This window comes from Diospyros lotus, chromosome 13 (assembly GCF_014633365.1).
Source record: "Diospyros lotus cultivar Yz01 chromosome 13, ASM1463336v1, whole genome shotgun sequence".
NCBI classification, from domain to species: Eukaryota; Viridiplantae; Streptophyta; class Magnoliopsida; order Ericales; family Ebenaceae; genus Diospyros; species Diospyros lotus.
The window spans coordinates 34,234,699-34,261,310 of NC_068350.1; the positions used below are offsets into that span (position 1 = coordinate 34,234,699).

The 26,612-nt window shown below is 32.8% G+C and overlaps 1 protein-coding gene across 1 annotated transcript; it reads right to left on the reverse strand.

Moving 5' to 3' along the window:
- Positions 1-16,911: 16,911 nt before the first annotated feature.
- Positions 16,912-18,200, reverse strand: LOC127788879 (sigma factor binding protein 1, chloroplastic-like). Its single transcript, XM_052317538.1, has 2 exons — positions 17,530-18,200; positions 16,912-17,138 (listed from the first exon to the last, which is right to left on the reverse strand). Exons 1-2 carry the CDS (start codon positions 17,964-17,966, stop codon positions 17,123-17,125), a joined length of 453 nt encoding a protein of 150 aa, XP_052173498.1. The 5' UTR covers positions 17,967-18,200; the 3' UTR covers positions 16,912-17,122.
- Positions 18,201-26,612: the final 8,412 nt, after the last annotated feature.

A 26,612-nucleotide genomic window follows, 5' to 3' on the forward strand; every position in this document is an offset into this window, starting at 1 on the left:
AGATCCTTATCAGGATATGTTTTCACTTTAGGTGGAAACATGATAAGTTGGAAATCAAATCTCCAACACATAGTGGCTTTATCAACCACTAAGACTGAATATGTTACCTTAATAGAAGCTATGAAAGAAGCTATCTGGTTGCCCCTATAGTTAGAGAATTAGGTCTAGGTGTCCAAATCTCTAAGGTATATTGTGATTCCCAAAGTGCTATTCATCTCTCAAAGAATAGTGCATTTCATGAGAGAACCAAGCACATATATAGATGTGCGTCTTCATTTTGTTAGAGATATTATATCTAAAGGTCAGGTCAAGATAGAAAAGATTTCTACTCTAATAAATCCTGCACATATCCTAACTAAATCAGTTCTTATAGTTAAGTTTGAGCAGACCTTAGATTTGCTCAATATTCTTCCAACGTAGATGTGGAAGATTTGTAGGGGCTCTAGTCATTAATCCACTATTTAATCCATCCTTGAATCAAGGTGGAATTTGTTGATTTTATGTGATTCAAAATGATTTCTCAATTTTATGTTGATTTATTAAATCTGATTGCATGCTAATTATATGAAATTGTTGAGCTGCATTTGTTATTCATTTTATATTGAATTTAAATGTTGTTTAATATATATATATATATATTCTGTTGATATGTTTATGGGCTATTGGTTATTTGTGGGCTGCTGAGTTTGTTATGGGTTGAGCCCATATCCGTTTCGTGTTGCATTTTCTTTGCTGGCCGAGCCCATTCGTTGGTCCATGTTGGCATTGCTATATAAGGGCAATCTGATGCCCTAATCTCTAGAATATTCTGATATTTTCTCGTGCTCTCTCTTTCTGAAACCCTAAACGGTGATTGTTGAAGCGAGACACATCCTGTGAATCATTCTCTCTTGTTTTCGATCAAATCGATTTTCTATGGTAAGATCAGTTGGTAAGTATTTGTATTGCTTAATCTCTGTGTTGTTTTAAACACCTAAGGCATGAGAGATTAGTTGGCTGAAAGAACAGATCCTTAGCCTTGATCGCGAGATCGGTATAGAACACATTTACACTTGTTTTTGTTGTTGGTTTCTATTTTCAATTGTATTTTTCAATACTGTTTTTACTTGCGTTTGATGATCTTGTAATCGATTGTAAACTTGAGAAATCTAGTGAATTGACTAGAGGCGAAGCCTCTGCCGTGAGTAGGATCTATCGATCCGAACACGTATATCGCTATGTCTTTGTTTATGTGAGTGAGTTGTGGTTTAAATCTTTCATTTTTTGTTTATTGCGCTTGATTTGTGTTTGGATGAGATAATAGTTGGTTAAAACCTACATGAGCTATAGTAGGAGCATGGGGAACCTTCTCAGGTTAATCACCCCGTTTTTCGTAACCATCTTTCCAAAGGGGGAAGTGGCCCCTTTTCAACCTCAACCTAAAACTCTTCCACAACCCCAAGGTGAGGGACTATGGTTAACTCCCCAGCAAAATCCCAACCATTGGGATAAACCAAGTTCAAAGGGGAAATGGGGACTAATTTTCCTTTCTTTGAACTAATCAAAGAAGCCCCGATCTTATCCCTCTTCCTTCTTGTGTTTCGGATCAATGAATCCCATGGTCATAGAACTGGTTCTCGAGGTGTCTGCATCTCCTCTAAGAAAAGATGATCATTAAGGAATAAACAAACATCAAAGTGATGGAATACCCAAGTAACAACAATTAAAGAAATTGCAAGGGATGAGGTCTTACCTCTTTTGGATTTTAGGGAAAGCTTCTCGATCTCAACACCACATTGATCTTTGGGAACTTAGGTATTATACCCTTTTGAAGCATGGGTCTTTTGAGTCTTAGAACCCTTTGCCACATGTTTCTTCGTAGCCTTCTCCTATGAAACAAAGGCCAAGGTCTTTGGTTGAACCATTGCCTACTTCTTCAAGGCAGGCTCCATAATTTTAAAAGTAGACGAATCTACCTCTACAAACCATTTTTCCTTCCCTTGAAGGGAAATAACAACAACCTCTCGACTATGGGACCTTAGAAAATCTAAGATCTTCCTAGGCAAGTCAGGGGTGAAGGAGATGTCGAACTAACAATCAATTATAAGACAAACAACAAGGGTTAACAATTAGGAGTGAAAGGAAAGGAAAAGGAAGAAAGATAAGAGACTTGCAATCAGGGTTATCAAGCCCGAAATGAATTAGGATCAGCCCCTAGAGTAGTTTGTTCCAAAAATTACAACTTGCAATTAGGACGCAAGCAAATTTGAATCGAATGCCCTCCAAGTTAGGATGTTTGTATCTACTTGGCATATTATCCATTCATTCAAAATCACCCAAACCTTAACAACAAGATCAGAGGATAAGGGGTTAAGGGTTGTAAGAACACCAACTACTTCTTGCAATCATCAAAATCCTTCGAGCCCCTAAGGCTCATGAGAACATGCAACGTGACTAGTGTCGACCTCTTTTAACTAAAAAATGTCCTTTTATCTCATTATTCTTGGCACTAATGAGATCAAAACTTTACTATCCTAATTAGATCAGAAGAGAAATTAAACAACTTCACAATTGATCCCACTCTAATAATAAGTAGATGACGATAAAACCTTATCAAGTACTTCTGTTCGAAGGGAGATAACTAAGTAGAGGTGATGGCAAGGTGTCGAAATAGGTTTATCACTTTTCTTTTTGGTGGGAGGTGAAAACCCCACTTGAAGGTTACCTCATGGAAGTAGAGTTGGCCAAAGATGGGATGATAGGCTTTAAGGTGAGTGTTGAACTCCACCAACTAGCTAGTCTTTTGGGATGCCACATGCATGATGAAATGAAGGCCTTTCTCTCACTATCTAAAGATGAAACAAAGATAGAGGATAGGTAGGGCTAACCTCATACTTTACCTATTCAATCCCAGTGAGATTAAACCAAATAGATCCAAGAGTCATCTCTCCATCAAAGGAAGCAAGAATGAAAAGAAAAAGGAAATAAGTTGGAAAGAGTTGAAGATTGTAGGAGAATGAAGAGCACAAAAGGCGCAAGTAGGATGGAAGGCATAAAAATTCTAAATGCAGTAGGAAAAAAGGTACATATAAGTACAAGGAAGAAGGAGACAATGCAACTCCCAAGGAGAAATCATTGCTACAAAAGATGGAAAGCCCAAAAGGCGATAATGATGACAAGAGACAACCTAGCCACACAATGTCCACATGTTCGCACGTGCCAACAGAGGATGTGTTCGAGTACAATAAATATAGCCATGAAAGTATTAAGAGACAACCTATTAGAATTATTTTATTATGGCACTTCAAAAATTCTATCATATTAGATTTTTCTATTAAGGCACTATATCGCTGCGTCTCATTAAAATTATTTTATTAGATCATTTCTTTAAATTGTGTATTAAAATAATATTTTATATGACACTTTTTAAAAAATACCCTAAAAAGAATGCTTCAATAAATATTTTTTGTTGTAGTGAGTCGCGAAAATAAAAGGAACCAACTAATCTTCCACCACATGGGTAGGGCAACTAATTCTTATGGTGATACTTATCATGAAATTAAACCCAAAAGATATAAAAAGATCTTAAGAGGAGAGCCAAAAGAATAATATTCTACACTATTCTTTCAAGCCTACAAGCTATCTCCATAATTCTTTGCCGATTTAAGTATGGCATCTTTGCAATTGAGACCCAGAGCAATTACCAATTACTCTTGTCTTGCATGTGCAACAGTCTCAAAGCCAAATCAATTTAGGACATGGTATGAATCTCATGAAAAGTCCTACAAATTTAACTAGAGACTAATTTCAATGTCACCAGTCTGACTAGTCCCATGTTGTAAAATAAATCAATTCAAGTGATCAAGGGACAAATAACGCTCCCAATATTTATGTTTGCCCTCTTGTTTGGACTAAATATTTATAACTACATTGAGCACTTTCATTTTTTTAATTTATTGGATTTCTATTGGGCTTGTTCAAACCTACAAATGGGCCACTTTCAGTTGGCCCAGTGGGCCTGGGACAACTTAAAACAAGCCATCATTAGCTGACTTGTGGGTCGAGCCCATATCTGTAATTGAGAGGCCCAAAACTTTCTTCGGGTCAAAATTGTTTTTAGTGCCTACCAGACAACCATTATTATTAGCGTTGATGACATGGCCCGCCACACAGCCCGGATAGTACAATTTACACATTGTTTGGATCCAAGGATTTTGGGGGAAAGTACGGGATTTGAAAGGAAAATTAAGGGGTCAGGTCGTTTCAATAAATCTTTAAAAAATATAATAAGGTGAGTATAGGGATTATTAATGTCGAGTCATGGTAGGAGTCATAACTGATAATAATGTTATCAGTTATGTGTTGTATTCTCGTTAGAGAATGTATTAAGTAGAAGAGATAATAACATATAGTCTTTTTAATCTCTTTTAAAGAAAAAATACTATATAATTGATGACACCGTTATCAATAATCACTCTTACTATTATTCATTAACATATTATATTATTTTGGGATGATCGTTTTTACGCGACCCTCAATATTCGTCCCTTCAATTACGTTAGGAGAGCTAAATCACATATTTGATATTTGACTCTTGCGTAAGGTGAGAATTAAATTCGCAACCCACTAAATTAATACTGACATATTATTTATTTGACCGCTTAATCCATGCAAAACAACATATTATATTATCATGTTGGAACATATAAAACACATTCACATATACTAATTTTGTGGCATGTGTAAAACTTAACACACGTGGTGTTGTTAAAGCAAGACACCTTTTAAAGCGCCCTTACACTCCTAGCCAATTGGCGCACAAGGTGTATACCACGCGCCTTGAATTATTGAAAGAGCTTTTGCCCTCTCATATCGTTTTTAGCTTTTATATTTTTTAAAAAAATATTTTTGAAAATAAAAAAATTATTAAAAAAATTCAAAATAAAAAAAATATTTTAATTATTTTTATCATAAACACGCTCAAAATTTTTAAAATATGAAAAAATATTATAAATAAAAAAAAGTATTTTTAACAATTTTAAAATAAATACTCAAAATATAAAAATAAAAATAAATTAAAAATTAAAAAACGAACAAAAACACCCCTCAATTATTGATGTATACCTTTCCCAACTATTATGCAATCCTTTATAGCAATTATTGTTGTTGGTTGTGGGACAAGCTTGTTATTGAATTCACCTACATACAAGCTCGAGCAACACTTTCTAAAGGGTGTGATTGATTTAGCATTAACATATTCATTCTTTAATAAATAATTTAAGTAACTAAAAATGCCCATTACAAGTTAGTTTAAAAAATATATTAATTAGCAATCAGGTGAGTGATTGCACCATGATAAAGTGTGATTCGCATTAATAGGTCGTGAATTCGATTTCTTGTCATACGCAGTGAGACAAAATTTTTACCTGCGATTTATCTTCTCTGCCAAAATCGATAACACGGGCGATGAAGAACCGCACAAGAACGATAATCCCAAGAAACATATTAATTAACATGACTCGTTATTATAAAGTATTAATTGTTATCATTAGGGGTGTCCATAAAATGTTAATTGAAAAGTGCTAAACCAACTTAACCCCTCACAAAACTAAACCAAAACAAAAATTAAAAAAAAAACAATTCAACCATATTGGTTGAAACCAATTGCAAGACTAAAACCCAAAGAAGCTAGGCTTTTATGGCCAGGGGCATTTTTGTAAATAAACTAAAACTCCAAGAAAATTTTCATCAAATGATATTTGTTTGGATTTAATTATTTGAAATAAAAAAAAAAAAAATCAAACCCAACTGAATGAAAAATGCATCCTCTACTTAATGCGTGTGTATTTGTTCCCAAGTAGATGAATGATGTGGAAAGAAGAAGCCAAAAAGCACAAGAAAATGATGCATCCGTGGGAATCATCGAAAGAGACAAACCCTCTTCGGAAGCTTTAATGTTTGTCGTCTTCATCATCGTCCGTACATCTGCAGTGGCCGGGTCTCATCTCTCCTTGCTGCCTCTTCAACCCCTCATCTGGACTTGATGATGAATTGCTTGCATTTGCATCGTACTCCACTCCCAACTCAATGATGATGAGCTCTATTATTTTGAGGGACTTGTTGTTGGAATATAATAATAAAATTTATAAGTAGAGAGACCCCTTTTTTAAGTCTCTAAAATATTGTTAGACGAATCTTAGTTAAAAGGGCATAAGGTGTTTTTTTCTATTGTGTAGATACTTTAATGCTTAATTAAGTTAGTCATGTTGAATACTAAAAAAGAATTTAAAGAGCTATTATAGAGTTTTTGGTATATTTAGAGAAAATAGATCATCTTTATGAGAATTGGCTCAAGAGGTTGGGGGCCCTAGCCATTAGTAATTAAGGGGCCCCAACACATGGCTGGCTTTTGAAATCTTTTTGGAACCCTCATTTCAGAGGCACTAAGCACATGCCTCATTAACCTTCCCCTTGAGGTGGCCTTATCTCCAATTTATAGAGGTGAGACTTGATAGATGCAAAGTCTTCATTTTTTTTCTAAATTAAGATTACTATTACTGACTCCAACATTCAAGGTGAAACTTTCAGGATTGAATTGATACGTTCCTAGTAGGGGTATATATGATTCGAAGAAGGGTCTCCGAGAGTCTTTTGAATCTCCTAGAAAATCTTCATTTTTAGTCTCTAGAAACAAGCTCGTTAGAGGGTCTCCTAAGGACCTATTTTATCATAAAAGTCTCCTAAACTCTTTTTGGGCTTTCATATGCCCTCTCGCACCTTTGGACTTGTCTTGGGGTTGGCTATTTAGGGCTCATTTTGTTTGGCACATCATGTATTATTGATGCAACTTTTAAACATTAGGATAGTCTCCGGGGTAAGGGTCCCCTAAACTTCGTTTAGTCTTTTCCTTTTTGGGCCCACTTCCTTGGATGCATGATCTTGTCAATTCTTGGTCCTGAATGAATTCAAATCTGGTTAAAAGACTAATTGATACTTGAATGGTGGCACGTCATGTACTTGTTGGGTCTGCACCACAGCCAGCAACCACAAATTTTGCATTAAATTGCTAATTAACCCAAATTTCCTTTGAGAAAACGTTGGGTATGTACCCCTAATATTCCACGTGCCAATCAGTCAATTAAGTGGGGCTGCTATTTAATGCACAAGTTTAGTTTTTTTTTTTTTTTGCCTAATAATTATTTAATATTAAATCTATGTATATATATATATATGTAAAACCTTCCTCATCAAAGCTAATTCCTAAAGTTTTCAGATTTAATTCTTGTTACGTCTATAATTTTTTAAATTTTTTTCTATTCAACTCTTTGTTTGTTTTGGCCAAATTGACCCATAAATTAAAATATTCCGAAAGTCCATAAGTGGCTTTAAGCTAAAAGAAGGTAGTAAACTAAGATTAGTAAAATCAAACTCTTTTAAGATAGCGCAAATGGTCTACTATACACATTCGAGAGTTTGGATACCATAAGTTTGTGAGTTCGATTCTAACTCCATGAGACTGTCGATAATCTACGCATATCTGTAGGGTTAGAACTTAGATTTTGACTCACAATCTCATTCATCCTACCTACTATCTCAAATGGGAAGGGCTGTAATTTATAAGGAGAACGAGATTCTCCGGCCAAAGGCTACTGTAGGGGAGATGAGACTTCTTGATTTTCGTATTACAAAAAAAAATTGATTTTTTTCATTTAAATTTATCATTGAATTAGATATTTTTATAGAAATTCTTTAATGGGTATTTGCCAAACTTTCCTTAAATGAGGTAGGTCTGGGTATGGAAAAAGACCTGCTATTGATGTTGATCCCCAATTTATTTCCAAACTTATACAATGTGATATTGATAATTTTATTTTATATACTTATAATTCTTAAAACTTTGAAAATTATTAAGAACCAAAATTGAGATTATTGACTTTTCCATGTTGACCCAAAATTAAAGATGCCAATAATCAAATTAATTATGGCTCACTTCTCTATATTATATTATATTGGTTACTCATTAGAAATCATTTAAATTATGAACTTTTTAAATAAAATATACTAAATACGAATACTTATCGATTAGGTTGTATGGAAATAGAATACGGATACGATACGAAATGAAAATGGAGAAAAGTTATTTTTCAAAAAATAAAAAATAAAAAAGTGAGGGAAACGTCATTTTTTAAAAAAGTAAAAAATGAAAATGTGAGGAAATCGAGTAAATAAAAAAATATAGGGATCTTTTATAAATGAAATTTTTAATATAGAAAAATATAAAATGTAGTTATTCAATCTAAAAATAAATAAAAATTCCATAATGCATTCAAATAAAAAAAAATTTAAAAATAGTATCGATATTTTCCTAATATTACGAAACGGTCATGAAAAATTTTTAAAATTTGCTAAAGTAGTTCGAAAACTTTTCAAAATTATCGAAATAGTACTCTCAATAAGTTTTAGTGCATCATAACTTATTGAGACCCTACAAAAAATTTAGAAATGAGTTTTAAGGATGAGCATGAGTACGAGTGCGAGTATTAGTATTTGTTGAGTATTTTTTAATTAAATTATAAAATTAATTATAATAAAAAATCTTGGATAATATATATTTATAGAAATAATAGAGCCATGCACGCATGCATGTGGGAGCCAGGCATTCAAGTTCGCCTTGTCAACATTGTCCTGCATTTAGTAGTACAGTAGAGCCATATTAAAGCCAAAGTCTGGAATACACAAATACAATACAGCAAGTGGCTTCATATTTATTATCTGTAACGGTCGCTGCTAGAAATGACAGTTCCCTATTGATGTGTTGTGATGTATTATTTTATATTATATTATATTATATTATCTATATAAGGTTGCTGCATCCTCTCCGAGACGGGTAAGATATAGCAGCGATCGACACACGAAAGACGAGAAAGTGAATCAAAAGAGAAGCCTCTACCGGCATAGTCCAGGGGTTGAGACCGTACATGTATTGGTTTCAAAGAGTTCTGAATTCTTGTCGCTATATAGTCGGTCATAGGTCTCGTGTTTGATTCTTACTGTTAGGTTCCGTGATTTATCTCTCTCGTAAAAATCATGAGATTGAGCTGCAATGGACCCTTAAGATGAAAGATTTCAACTTTTGATCACAAAAAAAGAGACAACAAATAATTGGTCGAGATAGTTATAGGAAAGGGAGAAAGAAGACACGACCAACGGAAGGAGGAGTAAATTTGTAATTGGGTATGTGTAGTCTAAAGTGTAGCTTAAAATGTACTAATAGCATTTTTTTATTAAAAAATACAATTTGAACATTCAATTGTGATGCTATTATTGGTGACATGATGTGTTATATTTATATAACATTAATACATAATAAATAAAATATTAATATAGAAGTGTTATCAAAAGTATTACAATTGAGTTGTCAAATAATATTTTTGATAAATATATTTTATTTAAATACAAGATGTATTTAGGGCTCTTTTTATCTCGTAGTAATTTAGGACAATGGCTAAAATACTTTAAATAAAAAGCCAAATACCTTTAGTAGGAACCACTATTTTTAAAAACCAGTGTGTCTTCATATGTTTTTTTGGGTATTCTAAGGTAGGAAATATTTCGAAAATGTCGAAACTACACCATTTCGATACTTTTGTGCGTTAGAGTTTGAATTTACTTTCTTCACATGTTTTAAATACAATTTAAGTTTTTAGTTGTCTGATTTTAATTTTCATATAAAAAAAGGTTATTTAATAATGTTTCAAGATAGTTATGATTACTTTTTTTATTGCTTTTTTATTTAAAAATTAATATATTTTGATATATTAATTTAATATATTTCAAAGTAGAGGTTCAGACTAAGATCTTTTGAGAGCCAATAGAAGTTTCAATGTCATAATGATACATAATTTGCTTCAAACTAAATATAACATTGAAATAAACAACAAAACTAAAATTTCACCATATTTTTCTTTCTTTTGTTAGAGTTCATATTACCTGAGATATTTGAGTATATATTGATGTAAAAGATGAATTTTTATGAGATTTAAACATATTTTCATGTATGGATGATACAAATTCCATCATGTCATATGTGACTTAATTAAATAGAGTTATAGAATCCAAGATGCTAAGATTGGGATAAGATTGACTCATTTATGATAAATAAATTTAATTATTCACCATTTATACACAAATGTGCAAAATAGACAACGTGAGCACTATGCACATATTTATGCCATTAATACCCACAAAATGCAATTTGTAGAAATAAGATGACAAAATTGTAATTTAAATAACTAAGAATCATAATAATGAAATATGATTTTTGCAACTCAAACAATAAATCATCTACAACATAAGTTTTTAAGTGTTTAGAGAAACCACTTACATTAACTACAAATTAAGGTGGGCCTAATATTCATCGATTTGCATGTTTGGGATATATTTCCCTCGAACCTTGAACTTGACTAATTAGTATGCGCTTCGAGTCTCAAAATAATTTTTTTTTAATTTTTTTTCTTATTTCCTATCTTTTTTTTTCTTTTGTCTATTTCTCTTTTTGATGCATGCATCGCACGCACATGATCACACACAAGACGAGTCGATTATCTTTTTTTGGCAATCCTTCATCATTGAGCCATCGATTTCTGTTATTTTCTCTCATTCTTCTTATCATTCTTTTCTTCTCATTGTTTTTCTTATTTTTTTTTCTATTTCTCTGCCATTCTTATTCGATTTCCACAAAAGTATCAAACCAATAGACAAACTAGTTCAACTCTTAGGAGTTATGATTTTCCGACCATCACATCAAAACACACTTAATTCAACACCAAATTACTCTTCAAAACACTTAGGCTGCGTTCTCTTTGTTATTTTCAAGTCATTTTTAGTTTTTAATTTTCTAAAATAATGAAAACGTGTTCTCTTTACTATTTTTGAAAATGCATTTTTGAAAATAAAAAAAAATTATAAAGAAAACTCAAAACAACAAAAAATTGTTTTGAGTGTTTTCATTCAAAACAAACTCAAAACTCAAAACACATTTATTTATTTGTATTTTATTATTATAATAGGAAAAAATATTACAAAATTCTTTAATTTTAAAATATATATATTTTAATAATATATTAACATTGAATATTTATAATTTACTGAATAATCAAATTTATTGAATAAAATATCATTAAAAAATTATTTTCAAAATTTCAAAGAGAACGCGTTTTCTAATTTTCTGTTTTAAAAAATAATTTTTCAAAATGACAAAGAGAACGCGTTTTTAATTTTCTAAAAATAGACTATCAAAACAGAAAATTGAAAATGAATTCAAAATTAAAAATTAAAAATTAAAAAGTAAAGAGAACGCAATCTTAATTGAACTTTCTCAATTTTCAATACAGAAACCCTCTCACTATAACCCTCAACATTGATCAAAATGGATTGGATGAGGTATCAAAACTTTGGCCAAAACCCTTCAATTTATAGTAAAACCTTAGCTAAAATCCATCAATCACAAGCCATAGTTGGCCATCATTACCCCATGTTCCATCCTTCCTAGTGGTGTCAAGATGGTTAAAGATGGTGTGAGGTGTTTCAATATTCAGAAATAAAATTCTAAGAAATTAGACTTTGACCCCTTTTTATTAGGTTAGGTTCAATCAACTTTCTCTTTATTACATTTTAACCCTTTTTAGTTTGAAAAATTATAGTTTAACCCTCAAAAAATTATAAATTTTCTCTTCCAGCCCTCAAGATATTTCAAAAATTAATTGTAATTAGGCCCTTTAATCATTACCTTACCTTATCTTAAAATTGCTTAAAATATTAAGGGATCTAGTAGATATATATATGTCTAAGATCTTATATACTAACTTAATCAACACTTGTGCATATCAAATGCGGATATAAATTAATTAGTAGGGGCATGTGATGCAACCAAAATCCATTACCCTATAAAATGATGACATGACACTTTATTGTTTGTATTAGAAAGATAAACCACATCAATGACATAGATGAGAATAAAGAAAAAAGTTAAGATGTAAAAGATTCATCTCTAATGCAACATGATAGGACCCATTAATAGAAAAACCTCTACCTTCATTGAGTCGCCATAACTACATACAATAAGTCGTCTCCCATCATAGTTTGACATAACTACTCTTCAAATTGTATTGTTTGCATATTACCTCACTTTCACTATCATAATATCCTAATTAACTTAAGTAATAGGGACCTTTCTAAGTATTCCTGGGGTAGTTTTCTATTGTAGCTGAAAGCCACTAGAATGAGGATCCAATTGGTTCATGTCTCCAACCAACATAAAGAATGTTTGCCAGTGAGTTTTGTGGTTCGTGTCACTACTATCCCATGGATTACATTGATCACTAAAAAAGTGCCAATGAATCTTCAAACAAAATAGATTCAATAATGTGCCTAGGATTTAACTTGACTTTAAAAATGAAGCCTAAGAATGGTTTCGATCTTTGAAACCTTGAAACACCCATAATTTTAAGGAGTTGGTTGAACTGTTTTTTCTTGCTTAGCAATAGAAAATACTACAAACCTATCACTAGTTTAGTTTGTTCTGAGTATGTAAAACAATAAAGGGACAAGAATATACAAGATAGAATATCTCAAGGTTCTAATTGAATCTCACTTGCATAAACAAACTGCTGGATACTGCGATCAATGATGGGGGTTAAAAATTGTGAGTTTTATTTGTCGAAAAAGGGATGAAACCTCATGAGGGGAGAGAGAGACAGATAATTAGGAGAACCCATTTAATTGGATGCACCCCACTCAACACAACCTAAGCCCAAATCTTAATTAGCAAAAATTGGTCTTGAAAACCACTTCACATGGGCACTCACATTGAGACTATTGTGGACAAGATAGTGTTTCACAAATACAACAATCATGACACTAAAGATTGTTAAGACTTGAAATGAGAAATTAATTGACAACTTGATTTTTAGTGGGCATCTTAGAAGATTCTGTAAGAAAATATGTACAGGAGAAAAATAAGCAAATTATAAGTTTCGATCTCCAGCGAATTTAAGTGAGTTAGATCTTTGAGCGATTTGTATCACTAGTTACGAACGAGATCACCGAAATGGAAATCGTTCTGAAAATCCACAGCCTAAAAACCTTCATTTTTAATATGTAGAGAGAGTTTTGAAAGAACTTCTTTCCTTCGCTCTTTTCCTTTTTAGATAATATATATATATATATATGTGTGTGCATCTACGTGCATGCAATTTCAATTTTCTCCCACAGTCCCACTTCTCTCCATTTACAAAGAAGTGGGATAGAACTGCCATCTTGTTGCAGTTATTTGTGCTAGACTTAGGTTTGTAGGAAGGAGTATTCAATTAATCTGGACTAAAATTAGAATTGATAAAAAATTCAAACTAAATTTAAGCCGAATAAAGGCAAGACTAGATCGAACCCATTCAAATAATACGACGACAATTGTTGTGTACAACAGCTAGCTAGCTGCTGTATGCAACTGTTGTATTATACATATAAGGGATCATCATTAGTCATATGCACGCCTACTTAAGGGGGAAGACCGCTGAGACATGTGCTAGGACCTCAAAATAAAAGGTTTCAAAAGGATTTCAAAAATCAGTCATGTCTGTTGGCTGTTATTCAAAATTGTTCTACTTTTAATTAGGAGTGTTCAAAAAAACCATTGCACCGCAATTTCTAGTCAAATCGGACTGGACCGGACTGAACCGGTCGATTTTTTTAAACTGGCGGTCTGATTCAGTTTGGAAAATTGCCAAACCGCACAGTTCGCGGTTTGGCAAACCAACGGTTCGATTCAAAATCGAACTGCCCGTATATATAATATATAATTTATATATTATAAATATAAAAACTAAAAAGAGGCAGCTGACCCTCTCGACTCTTCCTCTCCTCGTTCTTTCCCCTTTCCCCCTAACCAAACCCTAACCCTATTGCTTGAATCGAACCGTACCCACCCACGCCCGCTGCATCGCACCCTCTCACTCTCCTCTCCCTCGAATGATCGTCGATCGACGCCAACCCACCGACGGCCCCCATGCCGTCGCAGGCTCGCAGCAGTCAGCACCTCATGCCATCGCAGTCAGCACCTCACACCAGCGGCCCCCACGCCGTCGCAGGCTCGCAGCAGTCCGACGCCCGTCACCCCATTTTCTTCGCCCTCCCATTCCGATCATCGATTGCCAGTTGCTGATATGCTCTATCTCTCTCACTTTCTGTTGATTATTTTTTAATGCAAGCTTTTGGTACTCAAGCAATAGACTCACTTCAGCGACGGTTTCATCTTGTACAGTAATAGCTTGTTAGGGTCTTTGGGGATGTGTTTGTGCTGCGTTTGCTAGCAGATCAATTTGATGTTTCCTTAGAATTTCTGGGACTGGCCGCAAAATTTTTGAAATCACGAAAATTGAACCGCAAAATGCAGTATGGTTCGGTTCGATTTTCCGCACCAAATCAAACCACTCAATTTGATTTGGTAGAAAATCGAACTTGCGGTTCGACACATTAAACCAGCTCAAAACTGGTCAAATCGAACCGCGAACACCCCTACTTTTAATTAACAATTGAAAAGAGAGAAAGAGAAATAATTATAAAGAATTAAAAATAAAAAAAATGTTGAAAGCTACTAAAATAAAATAATTATTTTAATTTTATTATTAAAATAAAATTAATAATTTTTTATTTTTTATTTTTATTAAGGGATTAGGGGCCCCTAAATTAATAATGGTCTAGGTCTCCCCCATGAGCCGATCCTAGTAGAGATGACAATGGACGGGACGACCCGGCCTGGCCTGCCTGTCTCTTGACCCACTCATTTGGTGGATCGAGACGAATTTAGCCCGCAAGAGAGGCAGGCCAGGCAATGGGAATTGGAGGCCTGGCACGGCCCTATGGCCCTTAATAAACGGGCCAAGGGGGGCCGAACTGGGCTATAGGCCACAAAACACTGGGTCGGCCCGGCCTATTTGCTACAGTACCGATCCAACCCAATCCTTTTGCTGTAAGTATCAGGCTGGGCTGGGAGGCAGACCAGCTGATCAAGCCCATGGGCCGTTCGACCCATTTGCTATCTCTAGGCTCGGGTCATACGAAATATGTATTTAAGTAATTTATTCTATATTCAATCTAAAATTGAGATCAGAGCAGAGATTGATTTTTTAACTTTTTCGAATCGAAGACCAGACCAAAGAAGTAACTCATTCTGTCTTAGACTGGGCTAGGTTTTTGGGTCCAGTTCGACCTAATTTGTAAATTTGAATCGAAATTTGAAGACCTCTGTTTGTAGGTCAAGTTTATCCTCACCAATCGCAATATACTCCCAGATGTATTTCTAATCTCCTTTCTTAATTATATATGATGAAGACATCTGGATTAGTGATTCTCTTGTGTTCGGACTCCCTGTGTTCCGTCGCATGCATTCTCCTTTTTAGGAAATTAAAGTAAAATACTAAAAGTACATAATATTTCAAGTTTAACGTTAAATTTATATAAATACAGCCCCCTGACCCTTAAAGATGGCTTTGTGCCCTCCAACCAACCATGCAACGTAAATTATTCTTTACAAGTAACAATTTAATTAAGAAATGGGGGTTGTCCTTTATACACAACTAGCCTCACAAAGTAACACGTACAAATGGGCGAGGCCATTACCATTAACCTGTCATTCTTATCAACTGTCTAGGCAAAAACCCTAGCTAGCTAGAATGCACGATACTTTGTTAGAAATCAGGGATTTAAGTGGTGAAATTACAATAACGAAGATGGAATTAAGGACTATATATATATTAAGCTATAGATACAACTTCCCTTGAAAATATTATTTCATTAAACATATACTATATATATATATATAATGCACACTGTTTATATTTAATTACATGCACGTAGAATATCCTTAAACCCACATGCAACAATTTTTATATTATAACATTATTTCATTTCATTCATTGAAAATGTTCTGTAATGCAGCACATTATATATTTTTTTCTCGACTGATAAACATTCTATTTAATTATACGTAGAATATCCTTGAATCTAGCTAGATGCAAAACAAAAATGTTAATTGGATATAGGGTTTTGATACCCCATAGGATGTTAGACATTAATAGTCAAAAAATCAACAGTGATTATTCGTTAACCAGTGATTCTTTGCTACGTAGTGAATCATCACAACTAATTTTCTGGCTACTAATATTATTGAGTATACAAAATACTAACATTTATAGTATATATATCCAACTATGCCATCTCTTTTAGATAATGGTATAACCAATTTATGACGTTTTACTGAGGATACACGAAGGCTTACAAAGCAAACAAGCTGTGTCTGGCCTAGCTAGCCAGTACAATGGATTCATCAAGTAATCTTTTCCACTAAATATAGTCAAGTTTTGGTCAATTATCTCTCCTAGCTAGAGGTTTCTTAACTTTAATAACTAAGATACATATAGTAATGTGAAGGTACTTTTCAAGTCTACTAACATTTTGTTAAGTAATTAAACATTTAATATAATTAAGCAAACAGCTTAGCCAAAAGGATTACAGAAACAAGATTGAAAGGAGCTGTAACTAAAGGATCGAACGATAATACAGAAGAAAGAGCAGATATGGCAAACAGCAGAGTAACCCATTTAATTAACAAGTGAGATATATAAGCCTTGTAGCTCGTCAGCTCTTTCATGTTATTGCCTATATATGATAATGCGACATTAATCGATGCACCTCTAAATTAATTAACCTAGCAAGCCATAATCAAGCGAAAACGTTTTTTTTATTTTTATGTTTTTATGTTTTTGCTTGTTGTAGCAAGCCTTATTTACTAACTAGAAATTAACTCTTTCCACCAAACATAATTAACAAAGCCGTTTGGAGAGAGAGAGAGAGAGAGAGGCGGGGTTTCTGAAAATGGGTATGTATATATATATATATATATATAGACACACACACACACACACACACACACACACACACATATATGTTAGCTCAAGCATCTGCTTAATTAATTAAGAAATTAAGGATGAATTAATGAGAGCGTTTAGAGTTTGGAAAATGACCAACGATCCTTCCTTAACATCTCTACATCTGCATAAAAATCTTCTTCCTGGGCGTCGTGGGAGCTTCATGACCACTTATTCCTGCAGAGTACACTAACATCTTTAATTGAACCAAATGGGTATACTAGTGTTTGCTTCCGCTCTTCTCTTTTACTTAATTTGTACACCACAATATTATTTTTAATTTATATAAAAAAGAAAAAAAAAGTACTTTAATATATATTATTCTAAAATTTAAATCTAAGTATATCGTTTTCTCTCCTTTCTCTCATGGTCATGGGACCTTCAAATTTTTAGCTGTATTATTTGGCTCATGGAATATATATACTTGATTTATTAAAGCCATAGTCCACAAGAGTAACTCCACATGGGGATTTCTATGATCTATATATTACTAGTATAAAACTCGTTAGATCGGACAAGTATGAATTCCATGTCACAGCCATAACCCTAGCTAGCTACCAAAGCTTACCAAATTCTTACGTCATCGGCATGAGGAGGCTCATACAGCAGGTTCGCCGGCAAAAACTCGGGGAAGTTGTCCATCAACGGAGGCATGAAAACGTCGTCATATGGCTGGAAGCAGAGATCAGATTTCTCCGGCGCATCAGCAGCTGCATCCGGATCCATTATCGGGACTTCAAGGTCTTCATATTCATGGTCAGGATCGTCATCGGTTACAACCTTGACTCCGGCAGGAATGACCATATCGTGGGCGGCGGCGGACTTGGCTGGGTCGGGCACGGCGGCGGCGTCTTGGCCGGTGAGTTCTTGGACGAGAGCTTTGAAGTGGGAGGCAGTGGTGCGGATTCTGATGGGGTTGGAGATGTAGACGACTTTGAGGGGGTTAGGTGTTTTCTTGGTTTTGGAAGGCTTCTTGTCGGTGAAGCTCAGTGGCGCCTTATCCATGTTTGGAAGGAGAGAAAATGATGAAGCAGCTCAAAGCTGAGCAGAAAGGCTGCGGCTCTTCTTTAAAAAAGGCTTGGATGAGAAGGTACACGCATGTGTGTTTTGGGGGGGAGAGAAAGGAGGTTTCCCGGAAAGAAAGGCAGAGGAACTGAGAGACAAAAATTAAGAGAGAGAGAGAGAGAGAGAGAGAGATTGGAAAGTTGCGAAGGAAGAGAACAGGGATGGAGATAAAATATCCCAAGCTCAACAGCAGCGCGTTTCTCTCCCTTTTTAGACAATTTTCATATTAAATATATATATATATGATTACATGAAGCCTATACAAACAAATAAACTTAATAAATTGAATTTACCTATGAAGGTGCCTTTGAGTGTCACTTTCTCTTTAGACCACATTCTCCAACAATACTAAACATGATGTACATATATAATTCTTTATCCTAGAACTTCTTCTTTCTTCTTTCTTCCTTTCTTTCTTTTTTTTTTTGTATTTGCCATAATAATACAATAATACTAAGCATGAACTAACCCCATATATGTACGTACTATATATTTAACCCTATCAGGAGTGGATCCAAGAACGGATCTGGAGGAGGGTTAGTCCCAAAATCTCCTCCAGATTCATTAGTCATTTTAATTCCTCTCCTCTTAAATGGGCTAGATTCCCAAGACAAATTCAAGAGGACTGTAGTCCATGCTTGTCCCCCTTAAATCCACCCCTGAACCCTACATACATGTACTAGGTACTATGATCAAAGAAGATGCATATATATGTTGTTAATTTGGCTCCTACAAACATGCCAAGGAGATGCCATGGGAAAGTGAAGTCAATTTTTCTGACGTTTAATGAGGCTTTACATGAGTTGTATCCTAAACTTAATGTGAGTTAGCTAGATTTTGAACAAGGTGGTTGTTGAGCATGGTCATCTTGCTTAAATTACTTTTTTTTCTGTCTTACGTTTAGGGTCTTATGGCGCTTTGTCTTTTGATATCTTTTGTTGAGACCCCTTCATGGTACAACCATGAACTGATATATATATATATATATATATTATTTTTTGGTTCACCACCACCTTCTTGTATTTCCTTAATCTAAGAACATTCATATCAAATCATCAAGAATAAATAAAATAATAGATAGAAACGTACATGTATCCATTGTTATGATTAATCAAAACTGGTTATGATCTTCCAATTGATACGTAATTCCTTTGAATTTCTCTGTTGATGGGAGATACAGAGAGATAAAAAAAACTACTGTATAATTGGGGATCACGACCCATATATAACTGTTTCTAGCCGTTAATAATTTTTTAATATTTTCAAATTGGCCCCTCATCAATTTAAAAATACAACTTCTGTCTCTACACATTAATTCATGATAATTTAATACCCAATAGTTTAAAAATTAAACTTTATATATCACTTTTAATTAGCTAAACTTTAAGATAGCATTATACATTTAAAAATACATTTGTAACCCTACATGTTGAATCCTTTATTTTCAACTGTTTGTTTACAAATCTAAATTTATTCGTATTCTAAGTAATCATGTATGCAATCTAATTTTTGTATATCATGTTAAATATATACATATATATATATATTAAAATATGGTATTAGAGCCAATTGCATGATCTTAGGGTCCGGAAATAATCACAATATTGTTGTTACTATATTTTTGAATCCATTATTGCTTTTTACTTTATGAATTTGGAAATCAAATCATTTAAATGCCCTAAGCTTTAATTGATCACAAAATTATTATATCATTGGTTGCGCTGTAACTCGGACTCATCAGGGCATGTGAGGCTGCCATGTCTTTGTTAATTCTTTTTTTTTTATTATTCTAATAAAATAATGTTGGGATTGTGGGCAATGCGTGAGGGCATGAAAGAGGTTGAGGATGAGTTATTTAAGAAGTTCCAAACTTGTATTTATTACATTTTTTTAATTTATCCCTTATATTATAATTTCAAACTAAAGCCATAATAAAGTATTTGCATGCTATTAGCTAGCATGTTTATTTGTGACATTAATTAATAGAGATATAATTAATTTATTTTATTTATATTTCATAAGTTTATTTAATGCAAATTACATAATTTTGTCACAAATAAAGAGAATAAAGTATTTGTCTCTCATAAGGAATATTTTACAATGTAATAAATATAATTATATATAATATTAAATAAATAATATCGATCTTTTATCTCATAAATTTTGGGTCATAACTTAAGGTGTGATTTTAGGGACATTAAGCCCTTTTTCCAATGTAAAAGAGTTTTGTGAATTTGGTTGGATTGTTACCACCAATGTGATCTTTCCACTGGATTTATAGAATTCAGTTTTTACATATATATTTCAAGGATGTCTCTGATTAAATATGCAATTATTATGCCCAAATGTGTTCACTATGTATTTAGTTTAGAAATGACACATAAGACATATGATTGTAACTTAATAAACTTAAATTAAGTGATCTATTCATCCAAAGGTGGTAGATTTACTTTGATTAGAATAAATTGTCAAGATTATTTTTTATGGGAGAATTCTAAATTACATCTTGTGTGCATTCTGGCCAAAATTGTTTGTATATAATGATGTGCCTGAATTCTTAGCTGTGATATATTATCGTTTTGAGTAATATGATTGTCCTATTGTATACTAATATGATGTTACAATATTGTTTAATCTATTTAAAATCACCTTTTCTATCAACAATAATATGGTCACCATTGAGGTTTTGACTGACTCGATCGATCAAATTTTAAAAGATAAGAAGGGATGTGGAGTTTGCCATAAAAATGGATGATGTCACAAAGGTCTCACCCAGGCATATAGATCTCACTATTGTTAATAGTGATGCAAAAAAAAAAAAGCAAGATCATGCAGTTTGATGAAATCTAATCATATCTGCTATCTAACGATAAAAAAATCGATTACTGAACATCTGTTGAGCGGTCTAAGTACTTGGGACTACTATAACAAAGGACTGCTTAGATACTATAGCACAAAGATATAATGTTTCCACCAATTAATGTTGAATTATTGGTACCCTTCTGAAAAGGGATTTATTCCATGAGTTATAATGGTGAAAGATGTGGTAGGGAAGTACTACATCATTAAAATGGTCCCCAACCAAAGTATATAAGTTGAAATATCTTGATATTATTCTTCTTGATGCTTGTATTGTCCACCAAGCCTTAAACACACTCCCACCCGAATGTGGTATGATTGTGATGACCTATAATTCTCAAGATAAAGCTTGGAAGGTCAATGAATATTGTATCACTATTTGTGTTGACGAGGGAGACAAGATCAAGGATAAGAAATTCCAAATAGCTTTATTTGCTTCTAAATATCCCAACAAGAAGAAAGGCACGAAAACCTAAACCTAATGCTCCTAAAATTGTTTAAAACAATAAAAAGGTAACCAATCAGTTTGGTGACATGGGTGTCTCTAAAGATGATTTTAAGAAAAAAGTCGAATGCTTTTTTTGTAAGAAGAAAGGTTAATTATAAGAAATCAAAGTGTCCCAAATATAAAGCTTAATTGGTTAAAGAAACGATCGAGAGCATAAAGGTAACCTCTTGGCTCTTGTTGTATGTGAATCCAATTTAGCTATAGCCCCATCTAATTCTTGGTGGCTTAATAGTGAAGCAACTAATCATGTTACCTTTACATTCACTACAACAAAAATGATTTATTAAGACATCTTTTTTAAGACATTTTTTAGAAAGTGTCCTTTAAAATACTATTTTAAGACACAATCTAAAAAAGTACTCCAATACAATAACTTTAATGAGGCACAATAATTAAGTGCCCTATAAAATACCATTTTAAGACATAATCTAAAGAAGTGTCCCAATAAAACAATTCTAATGAGGCACGACAATGAAATACCCTAATAGACAAATCTAAGTGTCTTAATAGATAAATCTAATAGGGCATAATTTTTGAAATGCCCCATTAAAATAATTCTAACAAGACACTCTGATGAAGTGGCTTAGCAGACAAATCTTAAGTGCCCCAATAAAATAATTCTAATGAAACTTAGATATACTATAAAATAAACATAGGCACATATATTAATAAGGTGATGTGTAGATTAGGTGGTCACCCATGTACAAGAAGAAGGAAAGGTTTAGGGTTCGAGCTGAGGGAGAAGTAAGTTAGAGTTAAGAGAAGGCCATGTGAGGGATATGAAAAATAAATTTATAGTGATTTTTGAGGCATTTTTAAGTGTCACAACAAACTTAAATTTATAGTTATTTTTTAGGCATTTGTAAGTGCCTCAATACGTTTTTTAGGCGCAATTACATGCGGTATTTTTATTAGTGCCCTAATAGTTAAAATGCCCCAATAAACTATCTATTAAGGCATTTTTAAATGCCTCTTAATCCAAAATTTGTTATAGTGATTGTAGGGGTTCATGAACAAGATAAAGCCAAATAAGGAAGACTCTAAGCTCATTCTTAGCAACAATAAAGAGGTAGACATAAAATTTGCAAGAGTAGTTTGTTTAAATTTAGATTCTAGATTTAAACTTGCATTAAGAAACACATTTTATGTATCGTTCTTTGGACAAAATTAAATAATTAAAGAAGGTTATGCTTTTGAGTTTAAAAATAGTTTGTTTAATTTATTTTTTGACTTAATTAAAGATAATTATTGTGCTTTATCTTGTAGTTACATAAATTTTGTTTAGCTCCAAATAAAATCTATTTCACCCCATTCAATGTCAAAAAGATTGTTGTCAAAAGACCCCTAATTAAAGAAAAGTCTTCCATGTTATGGTATAAAAGACTTGGCCACATCTCTAAGGAAAGAGTGGAAAGGTTGATAGAAAATAACATTCTTCATACTCTTAATTTCAATGACTGAGAGACATATGGTGACTATTGTAGGGTTAAACTAACTAACTAAGATTAAGGAAAAAGGGGTCAACTTGTAGTTTTGATTTTTTAGAAATTATCCACACTAACATAAGTGGTCCATATATTCACTCAGAATTTGCAATTGCAAATATTTTATAACAGTCATTAATGATTTTCTCGATATGTTTATCTATTCCTTGATTAAGGAAAAGTCTAAAGCTCTTAATAAATTCAAAATCTTCCAAACTAAAGTTGAGAAACATATGGAAAATGTTATTAAGATTGTTAAATCTAACAAGAGAAGTGAGTATTATGGCAAACATGGTACAAGTGGACAAGTTAAATGCCTTTTTGCCAAGGACTTGGAAGATTGTAGAGTAGAGAAAATCTTTCAAACTATCTTTAGGTTGAGGCTATTAAAATAGCTTTGTATATCCTCAATAGAGTCCCAAGTAAGTTTGTTCCCAAAACCCCTTTTAAGTTGTAGATCAAAAGGAAACCTAACTTGAATCACCTTCACGTGTAGGGAAGTCCTTCTGAAGTATGTCTTTATAATCTCATATGAGAACAAGTTGCATTCTAGATCTACTCGTTGTTATGTCATTGGATATCCAAATCATTCTAAGGAATACAGATTTTACTGCGAAGAAGTGGGTTCTAGAATTGTGGAATCATAGATAGCTATTTTTTTGGAATTTAATGTGGCTAATGATAGTATTCATTCTAAGACCACTAACGAGGATATGCAAACCAAAACTATTTGTGTCCCTTTATCCATATAACAAGAGACAATGTTTCCTACACTTGTTGTTACTCCTATAGAGAAGAAAGAGTCCACACAACCAATACTAATTGAGACTCCTCAAGCACAAGATATAGTTGCATAGGTTCCACTTAGAAGATCTAATAGGGAAAAAATATCTATTATTCATTCAAATTATGAAGTCTATTATCCAGGAGAGAGTGATTATGACATTAGTCATGTAGTGGATTCATAGAAACTATTTCTAGTTCTTGATCTGATCTGTGGATGAATGCAATGAGAGATCAAATCCAATCTATAGGACATAATGGCGTATGGGAACTTGTTGAGTTCTCTAAAGGTTACAAGCCCATAGGATGTAAATAGCTTTACAAGATCAAGAAAGACTCCAAAGAAAATATTTAGATGTTTAAAGCCAAATTGGTTGCCCAAGGATTTACTCAGAGAAAGGGAATTGATTACAATAAAACATTTTCTCTTATTTTCTTAAAGGATGTATTTTGAGTAGTAATAGCATTAGTCACTCATTATAATCTAGAGTTGTACCAAATGGGTGTTAAAACTACATTTCTAAATGAAAAATTGAGTGAAGAGATTTATATGGTACAACCTAAAGGTTTCCAATACGATGGCAAAGATTTTCTTGTGTGTAGACTTAAAATCTATTTATAGGCTCAAACAACCTTCTTGTTAGTGGCATTTAAAGTTTGATATTGTTATCACTCCTTTTAGTTTTGTGGAGAACAAAGTGGATAATGCATATATCTCAAGGTTAGTGAGAGTAAATTTATCCCCCTTATTCTTTATGTTGATGATATTTTTCTTACAAGCAATGACCTAGGTATACTACATGAGACAAAACAGTTATTATCCAAGCAATTTGATATGAAATACCTTGGAGAAGCCTATTTTGTCCTTCGAATTGAAATCCATAAAAATAAAGCTCGAAACTTATTAGGTCTCTCACAAAAAGCATAAAAATGAACGCATACTAAATAGATTATGCATGCTAAGATTGAAAATCTTAGGGTGTGACATTTACTAAAGGAAATAAACTAAAATTTGCACAACATCATAGGAATGAAGTTGAGAGAGAGCCTATGAAAGTAGTGTCTTTTGCCAGTATAGTAAGTAGACTTGACATTGCATTTGTAATGGGTCTTTTAGGGAGATATTTATCTAATCCTGGAAAAGACCATTGGATTGCTGTTAAAAAAGCTTTATTAAGAAAGTTTTGAGATATCTGAAAGAGACTAAAAATCACATGTTAACATATAGAAAGGTTAATACTTTACCAATTGTGTAAATGATTGAAAATCCACATCAAGTTATGTTTTTACACTAACAGGTGGTGTGGTGTCTTGAAAAAGTGCAAAACAAACATTGTTAACTTCATTCACAATGCATATTGAGTTTGTAATGTGTTTTGGAATAGCTACACAAGTTGTTTGTTTGAGAAATCTCATGGCTAAAATGGTTGTTCTCTAAAATGGTTGTTGTCGATTTCATTGTTAAACCCATACACTTGTATTGTGACGATATTTCTGTAATATTGTTCTCCAAGAACAACAGAGGTTTAAATTTTTATCCAAAATTTAAACCATAAAAAATTAGTTTTATTAGGATAATTAGTCTATTTTGGGGTTTATCAAGATAAGAAGCGAAATTTAAGTCGTTTTAGTTGTTTTTAAAATTATTAAATTATAACCAAATATTTTTTTAATAAGATCATAATTTATCAAATCGAACAAGACTACTGTTAGAGAGTCAGACAGGTTGACAGATAAATTTACAGAATAGGAGTTAAAAGAATAAAATATTCTCGCCTATATTGTATTACACTTTTTTCAATGCAATGTGAGTGAGGGCATTTTAATTTTTTAATCCTCATTCTGTAAGCTTGTTTGTTAACTTGTCTGGCCTTGTAGAAAGACTCATCGAACAAATTTGATGCAATCTAATAAGCGATTCATTTCTTTCATACTTACCTCAAATTCAATAATACATTTTGTTTTCAACATTTAATCGCTCTTACGTGCTATTATTTTTAATAACTACTATAATTACTAAAATTAATATAAAATATTTTATGTAATAGAAGTAGCATTTAGGAGCATAAAGTAGACAAAAATGTAGTCTTGAATGTATGTACACGTGTGTGGAATATACCAGCGCACGTGAGAGGCACGCGCCACTGAGTGGGGGATGAAATGAAAAGCTTAGGCGGCGTGGGGGACTACCAGCACTCATTATTCCAACAGGTTGCGATCACGGGAATGGAGTGACGTCACCAACACGTCATCGGATGACGGTAGCCGCTAAACGTCCCCATCAGCAAGTTGAAAAATGGGCCGCCGCCTCGGCTGGAGCGGACTGCGATGCATCGCTGCCCGGCGGGCGGAAAACGATGCACCCAATATAAAATAACTCTAATTTTTTAAAAATATTAATCAACAAAAATAAAAAAAATTAAAACTAGCTCAAAAGTTAAAAAAAAAATTCCAAATAAAAAATAGAGTTAAAAAAATGAGCTTTTTAAAAATTAAACTAAATTTGAAAAACTCTTAAAACGAAATTTTTAAATCCTTTTATTAATTTAAAAAGTTAATAAATTTTTTTGTTATAAAAATAGTTTTTGATAATTAAATTTTATGTCGTGTTTATTAATTTTAAAAGTAAGTAATAATTATTTAATTAATATTTTACTATTGTATTGTAGATTAGTCAAATGCTTAGAAAAAAGTATTAAGATATTACCTAATTATTTTGTAAAATAACATAATTATAAAAAATAAAGAACGATCATAAAAATAAACAATCGATTAATGATTACAGGTCTCGTTAAAAGTTATTGTCGTTTTAATGAAAAATGACGGATCCATTGCTTTTGCTTAAAAGTAACTTAATCTATCTTTTCAAAAGAAGTGATTATGCTTTAAAAACGCAACACTACTTTACCATACAATATTTTTTTTTCATAAAAGAAAATTGATAATAAGTTG

Excerpts from the sequence above, each read along its gene's own strand:
- LOC127788879 (XM_052317538.1), bottom strand. The coding sequence starts at position 17,966 with ATGGATAAGGCGCCACTGAGCTTCACCGACAAGAAGCCTTCCAAAACC.